This window comes from Saccostrea cucullata, unplaced genomic scaffold, assembly GCF_032062105.1.
Source record: "Saccostrea cucullata isolate Sc308-1 unplaced genomic scaffold, CSIRO_AGI_Scuc_v1 ctg5811, whole genome shotgun sequence".
Taxonomy (NCBI): Eukaryota; Metazoa; Mollusca; class Bivalvia; order Ostreida; family Ostreidae; genus Saccostrea; species Saccostrea cuccullata.
The window spans coordinates 67,416-90,878 of NW_026918135.1; the positions used below are offsets into that span (position 1 = coordinate 67,416).

The 23,463-nt window shown below is 35.6% G+C and overlaps 1 protein-coding gene and 1 pseudogene across 1 annotated transcript; both read left to right on the forward strand.

Moving 5' to 3' along the window:
• Positions 1 to 1,031: 1,031 nt before the first annotated feature.
• On the forward strand, positions 1,032 to 2,691 carry LOC134254528 (uncharacterized; annotated as a pseudogene).
• A 1,844-nt stretch (positions 2,692 to 4,535) lies between these two features.
• On the forward strand, positions 4,536 to 6,642 carry LOC134254227 (E3 SUMO-protein ligase ZBED1-like). The gene is made up of 3 exons (XM_062736807.1): positions 4,536 to 4,836; positions 5,553 to 5,835; positions 6,202 to 6,642. Exons 1-3 carry the CDS (start codon positions 4,644 to 4,646, stop codon positions 6,203 to 6,205), a joined length of 480 nt encoding a protein of 159 aa, XP_062592791.1. The 5' UTR covers positions 4,536 to 4,643; the 3' UTR covers positions 6,206 to 6,642.
• Positions 6,643 to 23,463: the final 16,821 nt, after the last annotated feature.

The window sequence follows — 23,463 nt, forward strand, 5'->3', positions numbered from 1 at the left end:
ATTTGCAAGTAGTGAGGGGTATAGTCTGTAGTCTCTGAGGGCAATGACGTCATTGATATAGGTCAAGGTCAAGAAAGTAGGTCAAATCAAGGGTGCTAGGTCAAATTAAATACAAGGTCACAACTCTCTGAGTTCAAACCCGTTTGAGGTCAAAACAGTCTTGGGGCACTTGCAACAAACATCTGAGGCCAACCCCGTGTAAGGTCAAAACAGTCTGAGGGATAATCATCCAAATAAATCAAGGTCAAAATCAATGACAGAGGATCCTGACCTATATTGCGACCAAGTACAAGGTCACAGAAGGAAGAAATCAACCCAAGGACAGAAAAGATCATGGGTAAACAAGGTCATAAACATTTGAAGGCAAAACACTCTCTAAACAGTCCGAGGTCAAACCATCTGGGGGCACATACATATATAACCGAGGTAAGGGACATCTGAGGTCCAAAAGATATACTTATCACATAGAGGAGCGTGTACAGTGAGACTTGAAGAAATCAGTGTCTTCATTTCATACTATTAAGGTAGATCGCGGCTTTGCTGACGTCACAATAGGATTCGACGTAAAAAGCTTACTATGTTTGCAGAGTCAAACTACAAACAAGCAAAAAATATTTTCACCTGTCTGCAGTATAAAATTAAACAAACATTAAAGCTTGTATTGTCTGTAAAATATTTATTTATGTGTAATAAAAATAAAGGATTGACCAATAACTAATCAATACTAAATTAAATTAAGAAGTTTACATAAAGTTGTAATATGAAAAGTTTAAATTTATTTAGGCCTAATTTTCAAAGTAATGCAATATTACTCAGCATTCTTTGTACATAGATATAATCTCATTTGATTTATTTTGGCGGAATTTAAAAAATTAATACGTCATTTTATTAAAAAGAAAGTTACGTCACTATCATGAAACTGTCAGAGAATGAAATATTCGCAATGAAATATAAGGGGGAGGTTTGCATCCGAGAAAATGATAGCGAGTTTGAAGAACTTGGTATTTAAAACTAATTCTCACACAGAAAAAATGACGGAAGAAGCCCCCGGATGTTTAAAAACCTGCTCAGATGTAAATTCATGGGAGTCAGGGAGGCGAGTTGTTGAACTGAATCTACTAGTGGAAGATTTGAAAGAGTGTGTTTTTTGCAAAGAACCTCTACATCTTTCTTCGTGTACCGGTGAAAAAAAATATGGACTGGCATCCGGATATACTGTACATTAATTGTCTGAAATGCAGCAATACAAATTCGGTGCCCACGGGAAAGCGTCACAATACAAATGGACCAGCCCGTTGTTTTAACATCAACACCAAACTAGCAGCAGGTTTGTGTTTTACTAGTATGTTACTTGATTCAAGTTAATTTCACTTTAAAATTGTTAAAAATTCCCAAAATAATAACGAAAACACCCTAATTACCCCCCCCCCTTCCCAGAAATCGTGTGTTGGCGATATTTGGATCACAGCTAATTTTACAGATATCTACATGTGACCTCCTCTTAGATTCCATGATGTTGATATAATACAAAGACAGATTCAGCGCCGCTGTGTCAGACACATGCCCCCAATTTCATTTCATGCTATTATAAGATACTAGTAATATACATATTAATCATAAGAATACATCTCAAAATCAGTTTTACACATACTATTCAGTATCGTGTTGAAATGCACGTCAGAATCTGTAAATACATGTACATGTGTTTGGAAATTTGATATTTATAATAGCAGCACTATTGCTGATGCGATTAATCATATAATGATTTTCATCAAGAGATACCTTCATCAATATAGTTTTTAAGTGAGATTGTTTTTAACTACGTGAAACAATCGACGAATCCCCCCCCCCCCCCCCCACACACACACACAAAGAAAACATGAAGTTCACTTCAGTATATTATCATCTATATCCCCAACCCTTTTATTCCTGATATCGAAAAGGGATTCGCCTTAGGTTTTATTTTAAAGCGCAGATGTGGAAAGAATTGGGTTCAAGGCAAGAGTTGCACCCTCTTGAGCTGACATTTCTAGATCCGCCTCTAAAGTACTTGATTTAGTCGGAGGCCACACGTGTCTTAGCTGAAAGACAAACATAATGACAACCTACTTATAAAATCTTTACAAAATTTCTCAATGGATTATGAAGGATTGTGAAGGAGTTTGATTCTTTTTTAATACTAGTTGGGCTTTGATTCTATTGTTCTTTATACGATTGGCCACGAGTTCTAAAAACGTACATGCCAAAGGAGGAACCAGACCCCCCACCCCAATCCCGTTTTAATTTTTTGTATGTTAAACTTATATGTTCGTTATCCTAAAAGAAATGAAAATATTTCTTATTTCTAAAAGTCTGTCAGCCCCCGGACCCCCACCTGGGCCTTGCCCTAGAACCCCTGCAGGCTTCAGTTCAGCCCCAGAGCAGTTCATTTGCAGAAACTAAAAATGAGGTTGGAAAATTGAAATTCAATTAAGTTTCTTTTTTTTAATTATAGTTATGATTAACGCTGGTATAGGTGAACAACAGGTCAATGATATATTGGCAGAACTCAATCTCCCTACGATTTATTACAATACACTAAAAGAACGAGAGAGGGAGGTCGGCCATATCATAGAGGACATAGCAGAACAATCTTGTAATTCTGCTATACAAGCCGAGATTTTGTGTTCAGAGAGGTATAAAAAAAATTAAATTATATAGATATACATGTATATTCAGACAATATCTATACTATTTGGTTTTATTTCTATGCAAAACTTTCGTCTATAAATATATTCAAGAGAATGTCGTTTATGGATAGGTTATAAAAAGCTTCCCATCCCCCTTAATTGTGGCACATAATGCACAATTTGATGCGCGTATCTTAGTGTCCTGCTTTACCAGACATGGTCTGCCTGATATGTAAAAAAGTGTCGTTGGTTTCTCCGACACAGTGAAATTTTTCAAGAAAGTACACCCGAATCAACCATCATATAAACTTCAAGACTTGGCTAAATCGTTAGCTCCAGAATTTAATTGATTCTGCAAATGCACATAATGCTAAAAATGATGTTTCTGCGTTGAAAATCTTGCTGAAAAAAACTGCAAAAGCGAAGGACTCACTCTCTGAGTCAATCTTCTCTACCGATTATGTCATCGCGAACAACGAAAAGCTATCAAATAAGAACAAAAACATAGGAAGTTTTCATGAAATGATAACTGCAAAGGTGCTTACAAAGGGGCAAAGTTCTACTTTGGCAGGTAATGGCTTTCAGGGGAATCATTTGAAATTGGCGCTTCAGAGAGGCGGAAGAGATGGACTTTACGAAGTGTTGAAGGGAAAACTAAAGTCTGTAAATACAGTTATAGACAAAATAATTTCATTTTATGAAGTATGATTGTCTACATGTACGTTTCTTCATTAATGCAGGTTGAGATTCATACACTGTAAATAATTTTTTATTTTTGATGAGAACTTCATTGTGCAGATGATGTGCTCGCGAAAATTAATTTACTGATCTACAGTATATTTTTATTTTATTAATTGTAACATTTTGATTTAAAACCATGGCACATTTAACTTAAGATAACAAATATGTAAAAAAGGTTTACAAATGCTCTTAAATCCGATTAGAAGTTTTTGTGCTCATATATTTGAAGATTTGTTTTAACTTTTCAGCACTGCTTGATTTTGTCAAGAAAACAAATACCATGACTCTGTTCCATTGAAAAAAGTGTGACAATTAAGGTTAATGGATTATGACAAGGTCAATCGATAAAAAATTGGAAATACGGATTATACATGTTTTTTGGTGTGAATTGTTGATTACAATGTGATTCTGAGACGTACAAAAATAATGACGTCGTAATAACGTTATATAACGTCTTAATGAAAATATATACGTTTGTTACAAATTTGTAAAACTTGTAAGTTTTTTTTGAGAGAAAATGAGCGAGAACACATATTAATTTTTTTTGATAGATCGATTCTAAATTTATCTCACATTCATCGTGTTGAGTAATATAAAATTCGTCTGCGCCGTTTTCATACTATGAGCATGGTTTTAAAATGCGTTTACGGCAAGAAAGGCGCATTTTACTATATATTTCATTGTAATAGCGTCACCTGTTCTCATCAATATTAGTGCCTTTGAAATACGATAGCAATATAACCACGCACATGAATCTCAAAAAAACTTTAAGATAGGAAAATTCGAAACGAGAGGATTTAGCAGACAAATTTTCAGAGTATGTTTTCAGGCAGACAGTAAACCCGCGATCTACCTTAAGGTACGTGTTTTATTATCTTTAAGTTATTATATGTAAAAGATATCTTCCTTTAGAAATATGTCTTAAAGAGATACTTCAGCTCATTTTCCGCAAAAATAATAAACAAAAAAATTAACTGCAACTTTCTTAAGTTTTCTTGCAAAGTTGAAGGTATGACTTTTTAGGTCACCTGAGTAAACTTAGGTGACCTATTGCTAGTGGTGTTTCGATTATCGCCGACGTCGTCGAATCTATCGCTGAAACCCTACCGATTTCGATTAATCGGATCGAAATTTCGATTAATCGGTAAAACCCGAGATTGGGTAAAACCCATAAACGACTAAACGTACGAGTTTTCCAAGAACGAACTGTTGTTGACACGAATAGACGCAAAGATGGCGGCGCCCTGTGACAACGACGACCACTCGGACCAGCGAGAAATACTTCCATACCCCGGCAATAAATCGAAGTCGGAGGTATGGAAGTATTTCGGATTTTACAGGAGGGCAGCCGGTCCACCGACAAAACAAAATTTGGATATGGCTAGAGCCGTTTGCAGGCTGTGCAGGCGTACGTACGCCAATAAAGGTACTATTTCTGTCGTCCTTGGTAAGAAGTTTGGGAAAACGCTTTACCTTGGTCCTCCAGTAATTATCGGACAGAAATCGTGCGTTTTTCAGAATTTCTAAGCAGTGTTGTACAATTAAATTTGAAAAATTACATTTCGCCAGAGGTTAACTCAAGAGCAAAACAAATATATTAAAATATTTTATGATTTTTGCTTAAAAAAATGTTTAAAGATCACCAGAAAACGTACCGAAATTCATTCAAATTTTGAAGAGCGGACCTGTAATTATCGGACACCTGATTTTTACAGGAAAAAAGATGACATTTGAGAGGTTAAAAATTGATTTCCAAACACTACTATCAATATCCTAGGTAATGTCAATTTCTTTCTTTGTATTTTGCAAGTGACTACCATGCCCCTTTCCCCCTTGAGAACAACACTTCAATCAGCGAATAACAAAACCCCATACATTTATATTGTGTCCAATAACTGCTGGTGTCCAATAAGTACTGGAGGACCAGTACCATTGATAGCAGTGATATATAGAAAATGTATCAAAAGCTATTAAAGATACTATCATAAACAATACATATATGTGTATTAGCTGTGAACCTGCCAGTTGGCAATTTTTTTTACATTTAAATTAAAAGAAAACGCTGAAAAGTCTTTACTTGGAAGCTAAAATTTTACTGCCTTCCAAGTTCCACAATATTATGACCTTGCTCTTTCTATTCAGGGAACACGTCCAACTTCATGGCTCATATTAAAACGGAACATGGAGATGAATTAGAGTCGTCCGAATCGAGTAACGCAGCTAGTGCTAAAGCAACGAAACAGACTTCACTGACATACTTTGTAAATGCTGGTCCTAGCGGTCCATCCAAGTTGGGAAAAATGTCAGAACAACAGCAACACAAGATAGACATTGCTCTGTATAAACTCATTCTTGGCAAAGTTCTGCCTGTTAGTTTAGTGGAGAATAATTTCTTCAGGGAATTTGTCCATCTACTTGATGCCAGGTAAATATGATAATATTTCTCTTATTTTTTTTTTATAACGGACCAGAAAAAGAAGCTTGAATTAGTTACAAGTTAGCTAAGATATTAGTTGCATCAGTGGAATTTAGTATGTAACTAATACTGTATCACTATATAGCTGAGGGTTTTTGTATTTGCTACTACATGTACGTATTTTTTTCACGAGATGAAATACAATGTCTTGGTTGTACCTCTGTTAGTGTTTAGCTGAAATATTTACTTGGTCATTGTACAGCTGAAATAGTTGCCATGTCTTATCATTGTTGTTTTAAAATATTTGGTGTACATGACTACATGTATCGTTTATAGGCTATAATTCATATTAATTTCATTTAATCAATATTACAGGTAGAAGGTTCCAACCAGAGCTGCAATCCTAAAAGGTCTGAACGTCAAAAAAGAAGAAATACAGTTGAAGATAGAGAAAGATCTGAAACGGGCTGATGATGTTGCTATTACCCACGATTCTTGGACCAGCATCAGTACAAAGTCGTATTTCACCACAACGGTCCACTTTATTGATGATGCGTGGATGCTAAAGCATGCTGTTTTAGGAACAATTAAATCTGATGGAAGTCATACGAGTGAAAACATTTCAAAGGAACTCATGGAACAAAACAAAGGTGGGGATTGCCAGTGCCCATAGCTGTAACTGACAATGCTGCCAATGAACAGAAAGCTTATGAATTGCTGGAATGGACAAGATTTGGTTGCTATGGGCACTGCATCAACCTAGTAGTTAAGAACGTCCTAAAATTTCCCGATGTTGTGCGAATTTTGGGAAAGATCCGGAAGCTGGTGACGTTCTTTCACCAATCCACCAGCATGGCCGATCTTCTCTTGGATGTGGTTACACGTTGGAATTCAAGCTCAAACGAATTTTAGAGCAGATCCCAGCTGTAAGTGCAGTGGCTAACGATCCAACAATAACGAAATCAGCCAGCTCTACCCTGAGAAACTGTCTTCTAACATTTGATGAACAGGCTGTTGTCGAAGATCTTGTGACCGTACTTGATCCGTTTGACAAAGCGACTACAATTGTGTGTGGTGAGAACATTCCAACTCTGCACAAGATCCTACCACTTGTAGTAAAGCTAACTCGAGCAAGTGAAGAAGGAAATGATGACAGCCCAACCATTAAAAGAGTGAAACAGCAAATCCGAAATGAAAGGGGTGAACAGAGCCAGAAAGGATAGCTCTTGTAGCTTGCATTCTGAACGAAGGACCTTACCTTCTTGAATGAAATGCGAGATGTGGCATTTAAGAAACTGAATGAAATGATAGAAGAAAAGGGCGGTGATCTTCCTGAGGTCCGGGTGAAGAAAGAAAAGGAAAATGATGTGCCTTCTGTGCCTCCTTTGCCATCCCTCCCGTCAACAAGCGAGTCAGAGGAAATTCAGCCTGAGGTCCCCCCTATGACAGAATCTTGTGTACCTGAACCACCAGCTAAGAAGCCAAAATTCATTGATATGGAGGATTAGTTTGATGATGTTGTGTGCACAGGTGAAACCAAGGCCAATGTTTGCAATGCTATCCAAACCGAGATTGAGCGTTATCAGAATTATGTAATATATACTTGTATAAAAAAACCCAAATATATTTTAATTTCACACGTTTGTCTCATTTTATAAAAGGCTAAATGTAAACTTCATTTTTTATGTTTTTACCGTATCTGTCAATTCTTTTTCTTGATCTTGCCCATCGTTCCTTTCCACACGCCCTCTTCCATCTTTGATCAAAAAATTTTAAAGTTAAAAAAAAACTTGGTCGATATACTTGTATAACAAACCCAAATACATTTTAGTTTCACATGTTTGTTTCATGTTATAAAATTTTGAATGTAAACTTTATATTTTTTTTCAACGTTTTTACCGTATCTGTCACTTCTTTTTCTTGATTTGTACCCATCGTTCCTTTCAACGTGTCCTCTTCCATCCATGTCTGACAAAAATCTTTTGAATACCTGGTAGTTATACTTGTATAATAATCCTAAACAAATTTTAATTTCACACGTTTGTTTCATTTTATAAAATTCTTAAGATTGCAAAATATCCTTTCTATATTAAATATATTTATATAAGAAATCTTTCGTATTTTGTTAATACCTTATGAGAATAAAGCAAATATTTGTAAATATAGTGCAACCCTATTTCAAAGTCATTTTAATATAATAAGTTGAAAATGTACCTTATCCACAACAATTTCCTTAGATGTTTTAAAAACAAAATTGACTGCCCCTTTAGCTGTTTTAGATTTTAAGTGATCTATAAAGTGAATAAAAGAACTGCCGGTAGAATAAGAGCTTCTTAATCCGGATTGGAATTAATAAAGTAAATTAATTTCAGCGAGGAAATATTCTAACAGGGTGTAAACTGCTTTTTCCATTACCTTTGAAACAATGATTAGAATACTTACAGGCCTATAATTTGAAGGTTTTTATCAATCACCTTTTTTTGAGAAGGGGTTTAACTTCTGCAGATTGTACCTCATCAGGCACAGTTTCTTCTGATATTGACATACTAATTTAAAGTAATATAAATTTTAATAATAGGGGCAGCATCTTTCAAAACTCTGGCAATTAAACGATCAAGTCCTTTACTTTTTGAGGTTTACAATTACAATACTTGATTGCACAAACCTCACAACTGTTATAACACAGTTTAAATGGACTTAAAAATCTTCCGCGTGATAGTTGAAAGGAACTCTTGAGAAAATTTATAACAATCTCCAGCTGGGTCATTTGCTAAGTCTATATGAATGCTTACACAAACTTGATTTGCAACATCCAAGGCATTCTTTTCAAGGATTTTTCTTTCCTCATTTCCAGATCAAGTGATTTTGAATTTCACCATAAGATAGTCCATCAAAAGGTTTGTGATGATCCCACTTAAGGGTTGCTCCATCTACATAGACATCTGACAATTAAGCAAGTAAATATTTTAATGACTGTGGAAACAAAAAGCTAAAGAGGTCATTTTTAATGTAATCTGATCCATTCGTAATGTAAATACCTATTTCATTATTAGGTCGCTCAGCTTCATTTTGAGCAGAATCACCACTTGCACAATATGTTCTTTTACGTCTTGCTGTGTTATGAATGCGACACATTTCTGCAAATTTTTAATGACCATAAAGAAAATAATCTTTAAGCAGAAAAATACATCTTATTTTCCATCATATACCGCGGACTCTTGCATCTGAGAGCCCCATTTTCTAAGAAGCTTATTCCGCCTGAGATTTTGGGTGGATCGATTATGCGTGAAATAAAACTGTTAAGTATTTTCAGATACCTACGTGTTTTCCTGTGGCATGACAGTCAAAGAAATCATAAAATCCATTTTAATTAGTGTGCATTATTATTGATTACATATAAAGAATTTCTTTTTCATAATCCCAATTTGTCACTAAAAGTACTTTCGATTTGACTTCACCAGGTCCAGTACAATCACTACATTAAGCTACGTAGCTAGATTTACCTACTTAGGTATTTAAACCTACCAGAAGTAGCTTTATTTACCTACCTGATATGTTTTTAATAAAATAAAAATGAAATAAAAGTAGTCGCATGAAAAAACTGTGTGGGTCACGGGGGCGGGAAAGTAAATGAATCTCACATATGAAAAACATGATATAAAAGTGCTGCGACAACCTGTAATCGTCAGTATTAATGAAGGATTTCGTGCAATGAAGCCGACAACCATATGTTTCTGAGTGTCCTCTGAGATAAAAGTGAAGCCACCAGATTTGCCCGGCTTCCACCTCTTGTTTGAAAGATGCCTGCAGTGCAACCCGGAAATTGAATGTGGTAAGGAAATGATGAAGCGAAACGGTTAAAAGAAGGATATGGAAATAACGAACAGTATTCAATCTCAACGTCCATTAAACTAGTATACAAAATAAGAGCAGAGCAAACACGGACCTCCGAAATATCAGAGGTGGGATCAGGTGCCATGGAGGAGTGAGCATCCCCTGCCGACCGGTCACACCCGCCGTGTGCTCTTTGTCATAATCAGGAAATAACGGAAAAAAATCCTTGTTCAATTCAGTGTATAAATAATGGACTAACAATTGGTATGAAAAACGTCAGTCAGCGTTTCATTCAATGATAAATTGTATTTGCTGACAAGGTCATTGTATCGACCATAGAATTTACGAAATGATGACTTTAAACGAGACTGTTGATATTCTTCTTTCATCAACTTGCTTGTCAATAGTTCACCTCGTTTAAGAAATTGTTCATAAGTAGAGCATGATCAGATCCGAAAATGATGTTATTTGTATGGAGCGCAGTTGGAGTAAGAATTTAAATACGAATTATCGCTTATACTATCTAAATACAATCCTCTAGATAGTTTGACATATAAACTCGTAGTAAAATTAAATGATTTTATTGTAGAAAAAATGCCACCAAAATACATATGCAGCTGCAAATTGCATGATAAAAACTCAGAGAAACCAGGTACAGTTGTTTACAAAATTTCAACGAAAAAATTTAAGAAATGTGTTATTGGGGCTCTTTGTAGTGCAGGTTATTTTTCATCAAGAGCATTATATCTCTGCACTGCTTGTGCAGATTATGCAGAAAATGAATGAGGGTGTTGAGAGAGATACAAAGGAAAAAGTGAACGAAGTTATCGATTTGATAAATAACAATAAAATTTCAAAAGGGAACTTGGAAAAATTAACAAAATGTATAATTCAAAGTCAAATCCAGGAGATGCACAAAGACTGTATTGTTGTTCAAAAACAGTACAAAGACTTCATTTTTTTTTTTTACAAACAGTAGAACGTTGTGCAGTGGGTGAAGAACAGGAATTATATATTATTGACAATACTTTCCACACTTATGGGTTGCGAAATACATAACCTGTCTGCGAGTTATTTTATATTTTAGGCTTTTGCCATTGAACATATGTACAGTTTATTGAAGAGGAATGTTGTTTTGCCGTTTTCTTTTGGTAAAAATTTGATGTCATATCATTTCTCTACAAACAAAAATGTCTGTGCGTTGAATTCAGCATGTGGCCCTGCTGGTTCTTACGGTACAATTGTCAATGGGATCAGTGATAATTCCAAAGAGTGTGTTCAAGTCCCTGACAAAAATGATGTGTTAACTTTTTTTGATAACAATCAAGTGTTAGCTAGAAACTAGAGGGTACATTATTACGCCAAGGCGATTTTAAGCGCTTTCATCACAGTTGTCCACATATTTATTATTATAATGTATAATGAATACATGTGAGAGGACAAAAATATAAACCTTATTTTATTTATATTAAAAAAACATTGTATTTTATATTTAATAATTTTCCTTTTACTTCGTGTTTACATTTATGTGATAATATACAGGTATCAATAATATTCCTCATCGTGTGTATGTAAAATGTTGGACTACACTCGTATCAATATTATTGTAGTCCAGTTTAACTTGGAGCGAAATGCTCTAGAGGCGAACCGAATGGGTTTTGATCTTCACATCGCAGTAAATGAAATGTGCAATGCAGACGGCAAACGATTAAAAGTAGACAACAATAAACAGGTACACATGTATTTAACAAGTAAAATTGATGCAAATCATCAAATCGGCCGCTGACAAAATATACATGTAGCATTTCAAAAAAAAACTTTCACAATTTTATAGAAGCATCCATGCGAGGAAAGAACTTGTCTAGATATACATGATATGGCACCAGAACTTGATAATTTTTATTTCAGGCTGTCTTCAACACTGTTCAAAGCAAAATACTTAATTAAAAAAAATTAATGAAAATTTTATTGCATTTGCTCATCAGTTGGATTCATTGATGCTATAAAGTCAATGATTAATGGTATGAAATTATTGGCTTAAAAATAAAGATATAAACCACTGCTGATACTCTGGATCTTTGCCTATTATTTCTGCAGAGTAGGCTATGCCGCATGGTGCGGTTCAAAATGTAGAAAAATAGTCATCCTTGTGTCATTCGCAGCAAAACAATTTTTAATTTGTTGAACAATTTTCAATTTTTATTCACCATGCACTTTTATCACCCCGTTCTTATCCGGAAAATCACGACGATTTCTTTTCGCATCTTACACACTCCCTGGACAGGGAGTACCTATTATAAACTCTTTTTATTTAACAAAAAGTCTTCAATTATCTGATGCACAATGAAAATGTAATTGAAACATTATAACACGTTTAAAACTAAATTCAGAGCAAGTTTTTAAAATATTTTACTCATGATTTTATACATTTTATCACTCAAGAACTATTTTACTGTACTTATAAAAATAATAACATCTCATTTCCCCATGTGCACTTTCTAACACAACCACAAATAGATCGGCCGCTGCTGCGGCCGATAACGATGCTTGCGATGGTAATATCATGGGTTTACATGTTTGTTTTAATGAATTCAGCTTATGTCATCGGAATTGTAAATTTGCAATCTAAGAAAAAGATGCCGATAAATCTGAATGATTCGAAAGTAAACAAGGTAAACAATTGCTGAATGCTTTCGAAATTTCTTGCGTAAGACGAGTAACAACAGAAAAAAATACTTAGTTTCTTTCCTTTAATTGCGAGACCCCCGACTTCCAACCCTCCTTCGATACCGACGAAATTTTGGGAGTCATCATGTATTTAGAGAATCTTTTGTGAGACAGCATCAATACTAGGGCCAGGCGGGCCTCCTCCTGTCTTGGCTCTGTATGTTTTCTGGGATATTATGTCGCCTTTCGCCTTGGAACAAACCTTCCTGTATTTTTCTTTGACTTGGTCCACTGACCTACACACCCCTCCTCTAGAATTTACAGCATCAGTGATTTTTTCCATACTTCGGGTTTTTTGGCATTCGTTATTTGATTAGTTTGTTTTGATTTGATAACTTTGATGTTTTTTCCACTTCATCAATTCAAAATAAAACGTCATCGACCGAAAAATTCTCAGACATTGGCCTTTTGTTTGAGGCAGCCATTATTGAGCTGACAGACGGACAAATGTAATGCATTGTGGGATACTAACCAATGGTTAAAACACTTATCCACTGGTAAGTTAACCACCCCATCAAATGTACTTTGAGCAACAAATATTTGACCAGTGGTTAGTTGGCCAGTGGATATCGAATTTAACCAACGGCTAACTTATCCAGTGGACAAATTTAACCAGTGTTTTGAGCAACCTAGTCCAGCATGTGCCAATTTTGTCTTTTCATATAGTAAAGTTACATTAATGTATATGTACCTCTGATTAATTTGAACAATGAAAGATATAATACAGTATATTATAATGTAACAATTACCCATATCTTGGTTTGACTATAAATAGTTCATGAATCTCGCTTGTTTTTATACTTTGTTGTTGATTTAAAATCCACCATTGAATATTATCATAAACTTGGGCTACCATACAAAGAAATAACTATTTTATTGAACGCAAAACATAACTAGTGCTAATTGTAACGGGGACCGTTACAGATGTTCCCCAAACGCTCCCCAACTCCCTTTTGGTGCCATATCCCCTGTAAGCTTCATTAAAATCTATGCATTTGAGACTTTGACAACGCCAAGTTCATTCAAATTTTAGCATTGCACGCGTGCGCATGTGAATGCATGTGTGTAATGACCATATCATATTGTCTTCACAATCTAAATATTTTGATATGCTAAATATTAAAGTATTTAATTCAAAAGTATATTAAAAAAAACACTAATTCAAATGTATTTTTGATTTTACAATGTTCCCATTTCACGTGCACACACGTGCATACATGAGCATGTTGACCATACCTTCTTGTAGGAATTCATTACATATATCTATGTGAACGTTGCAACAAATGTTAGCCAGTTATGCAAATAAGAATAGGAACAATTGGCTACAGTTCAAGAGAGTACTGGTTGTTCACCTAACTTGCTCATGTTTGGTCATGAAATTTATAGTCCTATTGATCTTATATTAGGTAACCCTCAAGAAACCCCAAATCCCACTTGCCCAGTTGAATATGTGGAATGGTTGAGAAATGTTCTTTCTGAAACTCATGACTTTGTTAATGAAAATCTGAAGCGAGCCGCTGTAAAACAAAAGAAGTTAAACCTAGACATTTTTCACAGGGTGATTATGTGTGGAGATGGTATCCTCCTACAGCAGGAGCTAAGTTAGCTTTAGGTTGGATAGGACCCTACAAAGTAATTAACAAACTCACAGAGGTGACTTACAGAATACAGAAAACACCTGAAAGTTCATGTATTGTAGTCCATGTAGACCACCTAAAACCTTATGAAGGTATTTCTCCCCCACCTAGTTGGATACCAGTAGTTACTCCCCTTGAAGAATCAATTTCTCAAGAAGTTACCCCTGACCCTGTAGATAATAAACTCTTGAGTGAAGAGGAGTCATTTTTAGCTGATTTTATTCCAGAACCCAGTCCTGAATATAAAAGATCAAGAGTTGGCCGTCGAATTAAACCAAGGGATATCTATTCTCCTTGAACCAATAAACCCCTTGTACATATATATATATATATTTTAAAATGACATGTCATTTTTGTATGGATAGCACTTAATGAATATGTTTCCATTCTTTTTTATGTTGAGGTATTTTTTTTCTCTAAAACAACAGTATAAAAGTTTAAGTGTTTTCTAAGTCTCCATTCTGAAATTCTTCATATTATTGCTGTTTTTACTTTATTGGATACGGTCGATGAGAGATGTTTCATTTTATTAGTTATCTAGAAGTCAAACGGTTCTTAACTGTTATTTTTTTCACATCATTTTAGACTTTTCCTAAATCAATAAAATAAATAATGATTCATTGAGAGAAATTGTGACCATTTTGTTACAATTCCGTAGATGAACATGTTTGAGTTATCTCCCTTTATTGTGTTGGAATTCAAAACCATTAATTCAGACTTGTAATTGCTAGGAGTAATATTAGTGGAGGACTCTACATACAAACAAGTGCGTGTTTTGAGAAGTGCATTGAGATTGCACGATAGTAATTATTGATATGTCTGACTTATCCCATATAACAGACTTTAGATATTACAATCTTTCATTAAGATGTGATTTTCAAAATTTGATTTCAGATTATGGAGTCACTAAGAAACTTAAAATATAAATTTACTAAAATAAAAATTTAGTTGTTTTATTATAACTTTAATGATATCCTTAATATTTTAGACATGGAATATATCTTAGATATCCATCCCAACGATGACGAGATGACTGAGTTCCAGGAGGAGGAGATGGGTGAGGAGTGACCGGAGGGGAACATGGTTTGTCCTATTGTAGGATGTCCCTCTGGAGATCATTGGTTTAACCCACTTGGGAGCTATTGGAGTCATTTTCACCTATACCATCGCAGATTCGTAACCTTACATCACTGTCCCCTCTGTGGACTTAAGGACATGAAAATGTCCGAAGTCCGGCGTCATCTCAGAAGAAAACACCATCATACCTCCAAAGAAACTAGTGTCAGGAAGAAAGTGGTGCATAACGACAAGTTCGTGAGTCCAGGAGAGTTCAATAGGCCACGGTCACGGATACACAGGGAGGAACGGGAGAGGGCAAAGGAGGAGAGGCAAAGGACCACATCCACTCCACTGTTCTACTGACTTTTTTTATTTTAGCCCTGTCTGACAGAGAAGAGACAAAGAGGGCCAGGAATGAAGCAGGAAACTCAAGACAGCGACCTAAGGCCAATAAGTTTGAAGGTCTTAGAAAGCCAGACGAGAGTGTAATGGACTGTGTCTGCCGCCTTTGTGATAACCACATCATGGTGGAGCCTAAATGTTTATACATGAATCTAGTTACACAGAGTAATGATAACTTGAAGAAAGGATCAGTCCTCCAATACAAGGTTGCCAAGACATTGGGGTTCAAACACTGGATTCATGAGATGAGGTTAAACTGCCAATGCGATTTGCCGGACTCATGGATTGAGGAAAACGTACCCTCCTTAACCCGACAGAAGCTGGTGAAGCCTCATCGGTAAACAAAACCATCTGATGCTGCCGTAACTTCGCGCGACATCAGATTGACTACTGATCCATCTCTGCAAGTTGTCCGGATGAACGCTGTTGATGACTCAGTGCTGGATTTAAACGAGCCTGTTCCTGGGACATCAGAAGGTAGTGGGGAGACAACCTCAAAGACGAATGAAGCACAGGAAACAAAAGTAAAGTCTACCACCAAGCCAAAGCCCACGTCGAAAGAACCAAAAACCTTGGAGAAATCCTACAGCAAAGAGTCAACATCAGTTGTTAAATCAAGACCAGCATCCATTGTAAAGTTGCCATCCTTGAAAACAACATATACACAGTCAACATAGAGGAAAACAGGAGTTTCTTCAAATAAGCGATCCTTGACCATAACTTACACAATAAACTTATGGAATATCACCACTTTTTTTCGCGTATTCGATCGTTAAAGCTGAAAAGGGCAGTTAACCAAAATTCAATTGCGCTTACTAACAATGCCTCTTGAGATTTTCCCGGTAAAATGTTAAAATAAACTTAGTTCAAGGTCATAACTTTGAGAATATCCACCAATCAAAACATCAAAGAAGGCAGGGAAGGTGTCAAGATCCGTAATATATCATGATGTGCATCGGGGTCGAAATTCTTTGTGTTTACAAAATCACGCCCGCGCAGCGCCACTTATACCTTTGGCATTGCTACCTTCTGGTCTGCTTGACTTCAACAAGGTTTTTATTCTTTGGTCGACATAGGCTTACACACTTTTGCAGCATTTTTCAATTAATGTTATATGTTAAATGACCTAACTGATTTTTTAATCAACAAACAGAAGAAAATGAAGGTTGACCAGCAAGATCGTGAAAATAGTGGGGGAAGACTGCCAAAAATGAGATGCCATAAACAGATACAGTTGTAACTACATGTATAAGCAACTTACATGTCGCTCAATGGAGAGGAGACGTTTCTTTGAATTCAAGCTCTTTCACCACAGTAAAAGTAAAGAAAATCAAAATTGCACTGGTTTTCTTCCACTTAAATACTTTAAAGCTCCAAACTTTTTAGCGTAAGTGAATTTTAAGGTCACTTAGTGTCTCCCTGTCCATACATTTGTAATCAAAATTAATACAAACCATTCATTTTGGACTGCTTAGGGTTGAGGAACTGAAAATAAACACAATTGTTATGCCCCCCGCAAACGAAGTTGGGTTACTTCAAGATCATTGGAAGAAAAAAATCATAATTCGTGTCTGGCCCATATCTTTCTTATGGATAAACTTGGAAGGTTCTCATTTCACACAAAGATTGCTCATGACCCATGGGTTTGTCATGATCTTGATCCAAGGTCATTTGGGTATAAGTTTAAATTCACTGGAAGAAAAATTTTATAATTCGTGTCTGACCCATATCTTTCTTATGGATAAACATCTTGCTATTTATTATTTATCTTGTAAAATAGTTTGCCTTGGTACTTTATGAAGACCGCAAAGTTTTCTCGTGCTCACATGTTTGAAATCTTACTAAGTTAAATATATTTTTCAGAGAGTGAATGTTATTCCTTATATAAACCGGTTTATTTAGGCATACTATCTATTCACATCATGCTTATTATACTTAAAATAAAATTTGTCCTTTTTATTTGTCATTTCTCTGATAGGCACCATGCTTTACTGTGTACCAAACAGTACAGTGTAGAGATTGGTGACAACACGGAACTATGGCTTCAACAGAGAAACTTTCGACAGACAAGACTGGAGATACTCATACGTCGACAAAACGTGAAACCAAACTTAGTGAAAAGGAATTGTTCAATTTGGAGAAACCTGTAAGAAATATAAAACTCCTATATTCAGAAGTTGGAAGGTTATTGAAGACTTCATTCTTTGCATACAAGAAACTGACAAAGACATTTATTTTTACAGAGTATTAGAAAGTCAATCAGCAGTGCTTTCAGTGAATATCAAAGACCCAAACAAGACTATTTGTCAGTTCTGTGACATTACAAGACAGAAATACAACGATGTGCTGATGATTTTGATAGGGAAAATATGTATTGCAGAAAGCTCTCAACAAGAATAAAAGACTGAAACTTGACCTGTCAGACTCAGTCTCAAATTTATCTGTATCTAGAAGGAAAGAAGAGACCCTAAAACTAATGAAAAAAAGCAGAATTTAAGAAATAAAATCCACTACGTCTGGTAGTTGAATAGAGAAATAAGAAGGCAGAACTAAAGAGAAAGAAAAAAAGATTATAGAAGCAGCTAGCGACGAGGAATCTGTAGAAGATCTTAAGTTGGATGAGGAAACTTCAGGTCAAAGTGCGTCTAAGTATGTGTCCAAACTAGTCAGATACCCAGTGAGATCGGTGAAAAGAATTTTAAGCCATATACATGTCAAGTGATAGAAAAGCAGCACATGGGTTTATTTCACATCCCGATTATTGGGAAAGTGAGACATGGAAACATGTCAAGGACAGCTTGGACAAGAAATATTTTTGAAAACATTTGACAAAGAACAATTACCAGAACATGAAGAAGAATTCAACTCAGTTTTTAAATAAACTATTACATTTGTAATACCTGATACACTAAAGGACTGCTGATGAAGATAATATGCTATATTGTTTTAAGGACATACGCAACGTACCTTACCTACTGATAGATTTCAAAGGTATTCCAAATTTAAACTTACAATATAATTACATGTTCATAGACAAAATCAGCATGCCTTACCAGAGGTTTTGAAAAGATATCGAATTTTGAAAATTTTTGCATAATTCAAATAAAAATGTACAAAAATTATAAAACACAAATTCCAGATTTTAATTCATTTAAAATAGTTTTAGAAGAGGTGCACAAATCCATTTATAGACATTAAAACTATTGCACACAGACCTTTAATTTAGTGGAACTCTTCAACTCCAGAGAAGAACCTCAAAAAGTTCAAACTACGTTGAGTACACTAATATGGATAAATAAAATTGTCCTTTCTGGACCACTTTAATTTTCATTGCGCGGTGTCATTAGCTGTTCATGGATAAAAATCACTGTCCTTTCTGGACCACATTGTTGCGCAGTTCTTAGAGTCCTCAGCTGCAAAAAAAATTAACATCTTATTAAAAGCTAAGTAATAAGTGATACACCAGTAAGAGTATAAACAAAATTTAACCATCATCATTAATTTACACATTTAATTCGGTTTTGTGAAATCTGTTAGCAGAAAAGTGAAACTGATATGTATTTCCCCTAAGGAATACTCTCATAAATTATAATTACTACATACTGTTTACTTATCCCTGGGACGTAGCTCGTAACGTCTTTCGTATTCGATGTCTTCAATGTCTGCGGCCTCTGGATCCGGATTACCACGTCTCCTGCGGAATTGTCTGCATAGGGGGCGATCTGGTTGCCTTCCAACAGGAGGCCTGCATTGGAATCCTAGGCGTTTCATGACTAACCACCTTATCCAAATGATGAGAAACAAGAGACATAGGCACAGGGCCGCAATGCCCACTCCGAAAGCATCCGATACTGAAATTAAAAAAAAAAAGAAATTACACACAATTCTAAACATTTAATAAACTGATGTTTTACTTGTTCGTGGTAGTGTCGTATTAGCAAGGTACTAATGTGGTGCTTGCGTGGAAGAATCACTGGAAACTTCTCGTGTTTACCCAAGTCTGAATCTTTGAGACGCCATCAACACAAATCAGACCATGCTGATTAAGGAACGGATCCAAAGTAAGTAACGAGCTGTTACAAGGTAGAGTCTTTTTGTCCAGTAAACATGAGTACTCCTCAGGAAATGTTTCTCTTTGAACTGTCCCAATAATCCATTGTTCAACTAACCGAAATGTCTCAACAGCCTTGTAATCAACACATAATTGGGAACTATTGCCAACATTCCTCTGTCTGAAGGCACACACTCTGTTCCGTAAAAAGGCAAATGCTCTTACAAGAGCAGTCCATGTTGAGAACTTGTTGAATCTATGGGTTCCATATACGCACTGGTCCTTGATAGAAGACTTCATTACATGAACAGCCAAAGTTGGTTTGATTTCCTTATCATTCTCTGGGTCAACAAGAGAAAATGTACTGTTGTCCAGCTTGACCTCGTTCTGATCTTTCTTGTAGAGTTGAACAGGTCCTTGCAACTAGGGGCTGTTTTGCATCTGACTAGCAGGAACCCAACCTTATACTATAGGAAATGTTAATTAAAAGCCTAGTTGCCCCCCCCCCCCCCACACACACACACAATTATCTACTTTTAAACCTTAAAAAAATTCCCCTTTTAGTGGTAGCATTTCTGTGCATTGAATTTTCACTGTTTTAAATCTCTTCTTTCTCATCATTTCTTGACAAAACACCCATTTCACTTGATAACGCTGCTGTTGTACTTTTACTTGGTAATTTTATTTTAAATAAATGTCAAAAAAAATGAAAATATACCAAATTCAAATTACTGCACGTTGTTGAATAAAGAAAAATTGAAATTATAAAATTTTTTCCAGCAGATCTACAGGTAGACTGGTCGACGGTTTGACAGGTCAAGGGATAAATGAGTTGACAGCTTCATTTATCATTTATATATCATTGTATATCATTAAATCTTTTATAAATGCCGTAACTTAATGAAATACTTTAAAAAAGGAAACATTTAATAGCTTTCATGTATCAAGATCTCGTGAATTTACTAAGTTAAATTGTCTTCTTAATTTTTTGAAAATTTCATCAATTTTAAATACGAGAAATTATATGAGAAGAATCCTACTTTATGGAAAAATCATTGTCTATAGACGAATGGAAAATAAGAGTGTAATTCTCAATACAGTGTAGGGTTAGAAAAACTGTCTAACGACTTCTCATTTTTCCTTGTTTTGTATGTCTCGAATTCCTTTTTGGCTTTGTTGAGTGTTGTGGTGTCTGCACAGTGAATCTTATCAATGCTCTGAATCAATAGAAGTGGTCTAGTTACCTGGGTAGGATGGGGGTAAATCCCCAAATAATACAACTTCACCTTTGTAAGAATGACCTCCTCTGCCCTCGAGCACTTAAACAGAAATTTAAAAAAATCTAACAGTAAAATAATCTTTTAAAGAAAAAAAACGTAATTAATATTACACTACTTCGTCACAAGTGAACAATTTAAAAAAATGTCACGATATACTGTATATGGATAAATAAAACATAAGGGGACAGTGTTCGAGTAACATCAAAGGCGGTGCAGAGATTTCACTACATCTTGAATGTACCTATCTTCTTTTCAATTGTTTTTAAATAACGCATAATAGCCTAAACAAAATAAAGTGACAGAAATGAAGGATGCACACTGTAGCTTAAGTGTACGTGGGCTGTTGAATAAATTATGTCCTCGGTGCTCAGAGAGAAGCAAAAGACACTTTTCAATGATTAAGTCTTCATGATTTTTACTATTTCCTAATGCTCATGCATAGGTATAAGAGTAAAAGGGTTAACACAATCCAGGAAAATAGCAGGAGATATAACAGTTCCTTTGTAAGTGCTACAATACATATAAATCACATTCAAAATTAGTCCTCTGTGTGAAAGAACAAGGTCCACTAACGGCATTAATTTGCCCTGTGAATTTCTGAAAAAATAAAACTGCTGATTTTTCTCATTTTAATTAGCATTTCATCACGGTCCTCAGGGCAAACTAGGGTGTATGGTAGCCGTTTCCTCCCGTTCAATAGCGGTTCGTCCCGGCATGTTACGGTTCATGGTTCCGGTGCGTTGCGTTCTACGACGGTCTGACACGGCGCACGCGGTCAGAAAGGGAGCATATAAAGCCGGACAATGCAGAGAAGTTTTATTATGGATCTCCGCCTTCTCATCCGTCTTATTCGTCTCATTCCTAGTTGCTGCACTCCTACCTTCCCTCTCTGTAACTGCTACAGGTTCTCTTCATTTTGACGAAGTGAATTTAGGTATGCACCCAGCAAACACGCGAAAATAAAATCTTCGTCTTGGGAATTCATGATGTTTTATCTTTGAAGAGTCATGATACAGTGATTGTTTCTGAATAGGAAACCTTCTCTGGTATAAACGTGATCCATAATTTCCCGGCGTCCATGTTTTATACGTAGAAAGACTTGACAGAACGTGAAAAACGTATAAGAACTTCATCAGAACGCGAGAAACGAGAGGGGACCTATCAGAACGTAAGAGGCCTGGGGGCATACGTGGCAGAACCGTAGTGCACAGTGGAGCCTCCGGCACTTCATTGCAACTTCTTCCTAGGGCCCATCACGGATTCCGTAGAAGACCGCAGACGACCGCAAAATAACTTGTCAATACTTGGATACAGATTGAAAAATAACCAAAATCTCACGGCGCACTACGTTTGGGCAAGCGGGGCTGTCGTGGCTGCCGGGAACATAGTGTAAAGGTAGCATTACATATAATAGAAATAATAGAGGTCCAAGGATACTGCCTTAGTGTACCCCAGATGAGATTTGATTGACACTTAAAAAGTGTTGTTAACATTTACAACCTTTTTTCACTTGGATAAATATAACCTGGAGTTTTTCACTTAAAATTCTATGATCTACTGTGTCACAAGCTTTCTGAGGATCTGAAAAAAAACATTCCAGTATAAAAACCCTTTAGCTGTTTTAGATTTTAAGTGATCTATTAAGTGAATAAAAAAACTGTCGGTAGAATAAGAGCTTCTAAATCCTGATTGGAATTAATAAAGTAAATTAATTTCAGCGAGGAAATATTCTAACAGGGTGTAAACTGCCTTTTCCATTACCTTTGAAACAATGATTAGAATACTTACAGGCCTATAATTTGAAGGTTTTTATCAATCACCTTTTTTTGAGAAGGGGTTTAACTTCTGCAGATTGTACCTCATCAGGCACAGTTTTTTCTGATATTGACATACTAATTCAAAGTAATATATATTTTTATAATAGATCAGCAGTTCTTGCCATAATGTAAAACTAGACAACTATATACAATACACCTACCACAGACTTTATATAACTAGGATGAAGATTATTTCACTGGCCATTTCATGTAATGCAAGTTTTTACTACACAGATAGCTTCTTGCTCCTCTAGAAGGCTTCCTTCACTGTAAAAGTCTGGCTCTGCACTGCAAGTTGATGCCTTAGCGTCCACCCCAGTGGAATCTGGGTCACCATTGTGTACGGTAGGGTCAGCTCCCGTAGTAATTGTATAACACCGAGAAAAAAATAAACTTTGTGATTATATATATACTAGATAAGTGATAGATGGATAAATATATGGAAAAGTGAAAATCGATAAAAAATTAATATTTTTAAAACTCTTCACGGAAGTGGTCTCTGCTGTGTAACTGTCATTGGAAAAATAGGGTTATTTATGGAATTGCTTCTTTTTTTTTAAAAGTAACACAACAGATGAGAATGCTAAACGAATCTTACCATCCTGAGGGGGGGAATCAGTGGGGCGTGATTCATCCACTTCAAAAAAAATAGACACGAGTGAAAATAGTTGGGGAAAAAAGGGGGGTTAACATACAAATAGGAAGAAAATAAAATCTTACAATGCTGTTCTGTATATATGTTGATGATAGAAAGTAAATATTAGCAATTTCCTGGAATTCATGTTTGATAGAAAATTAGGAATATAATCAGTAGAAAATCAGGAATATAA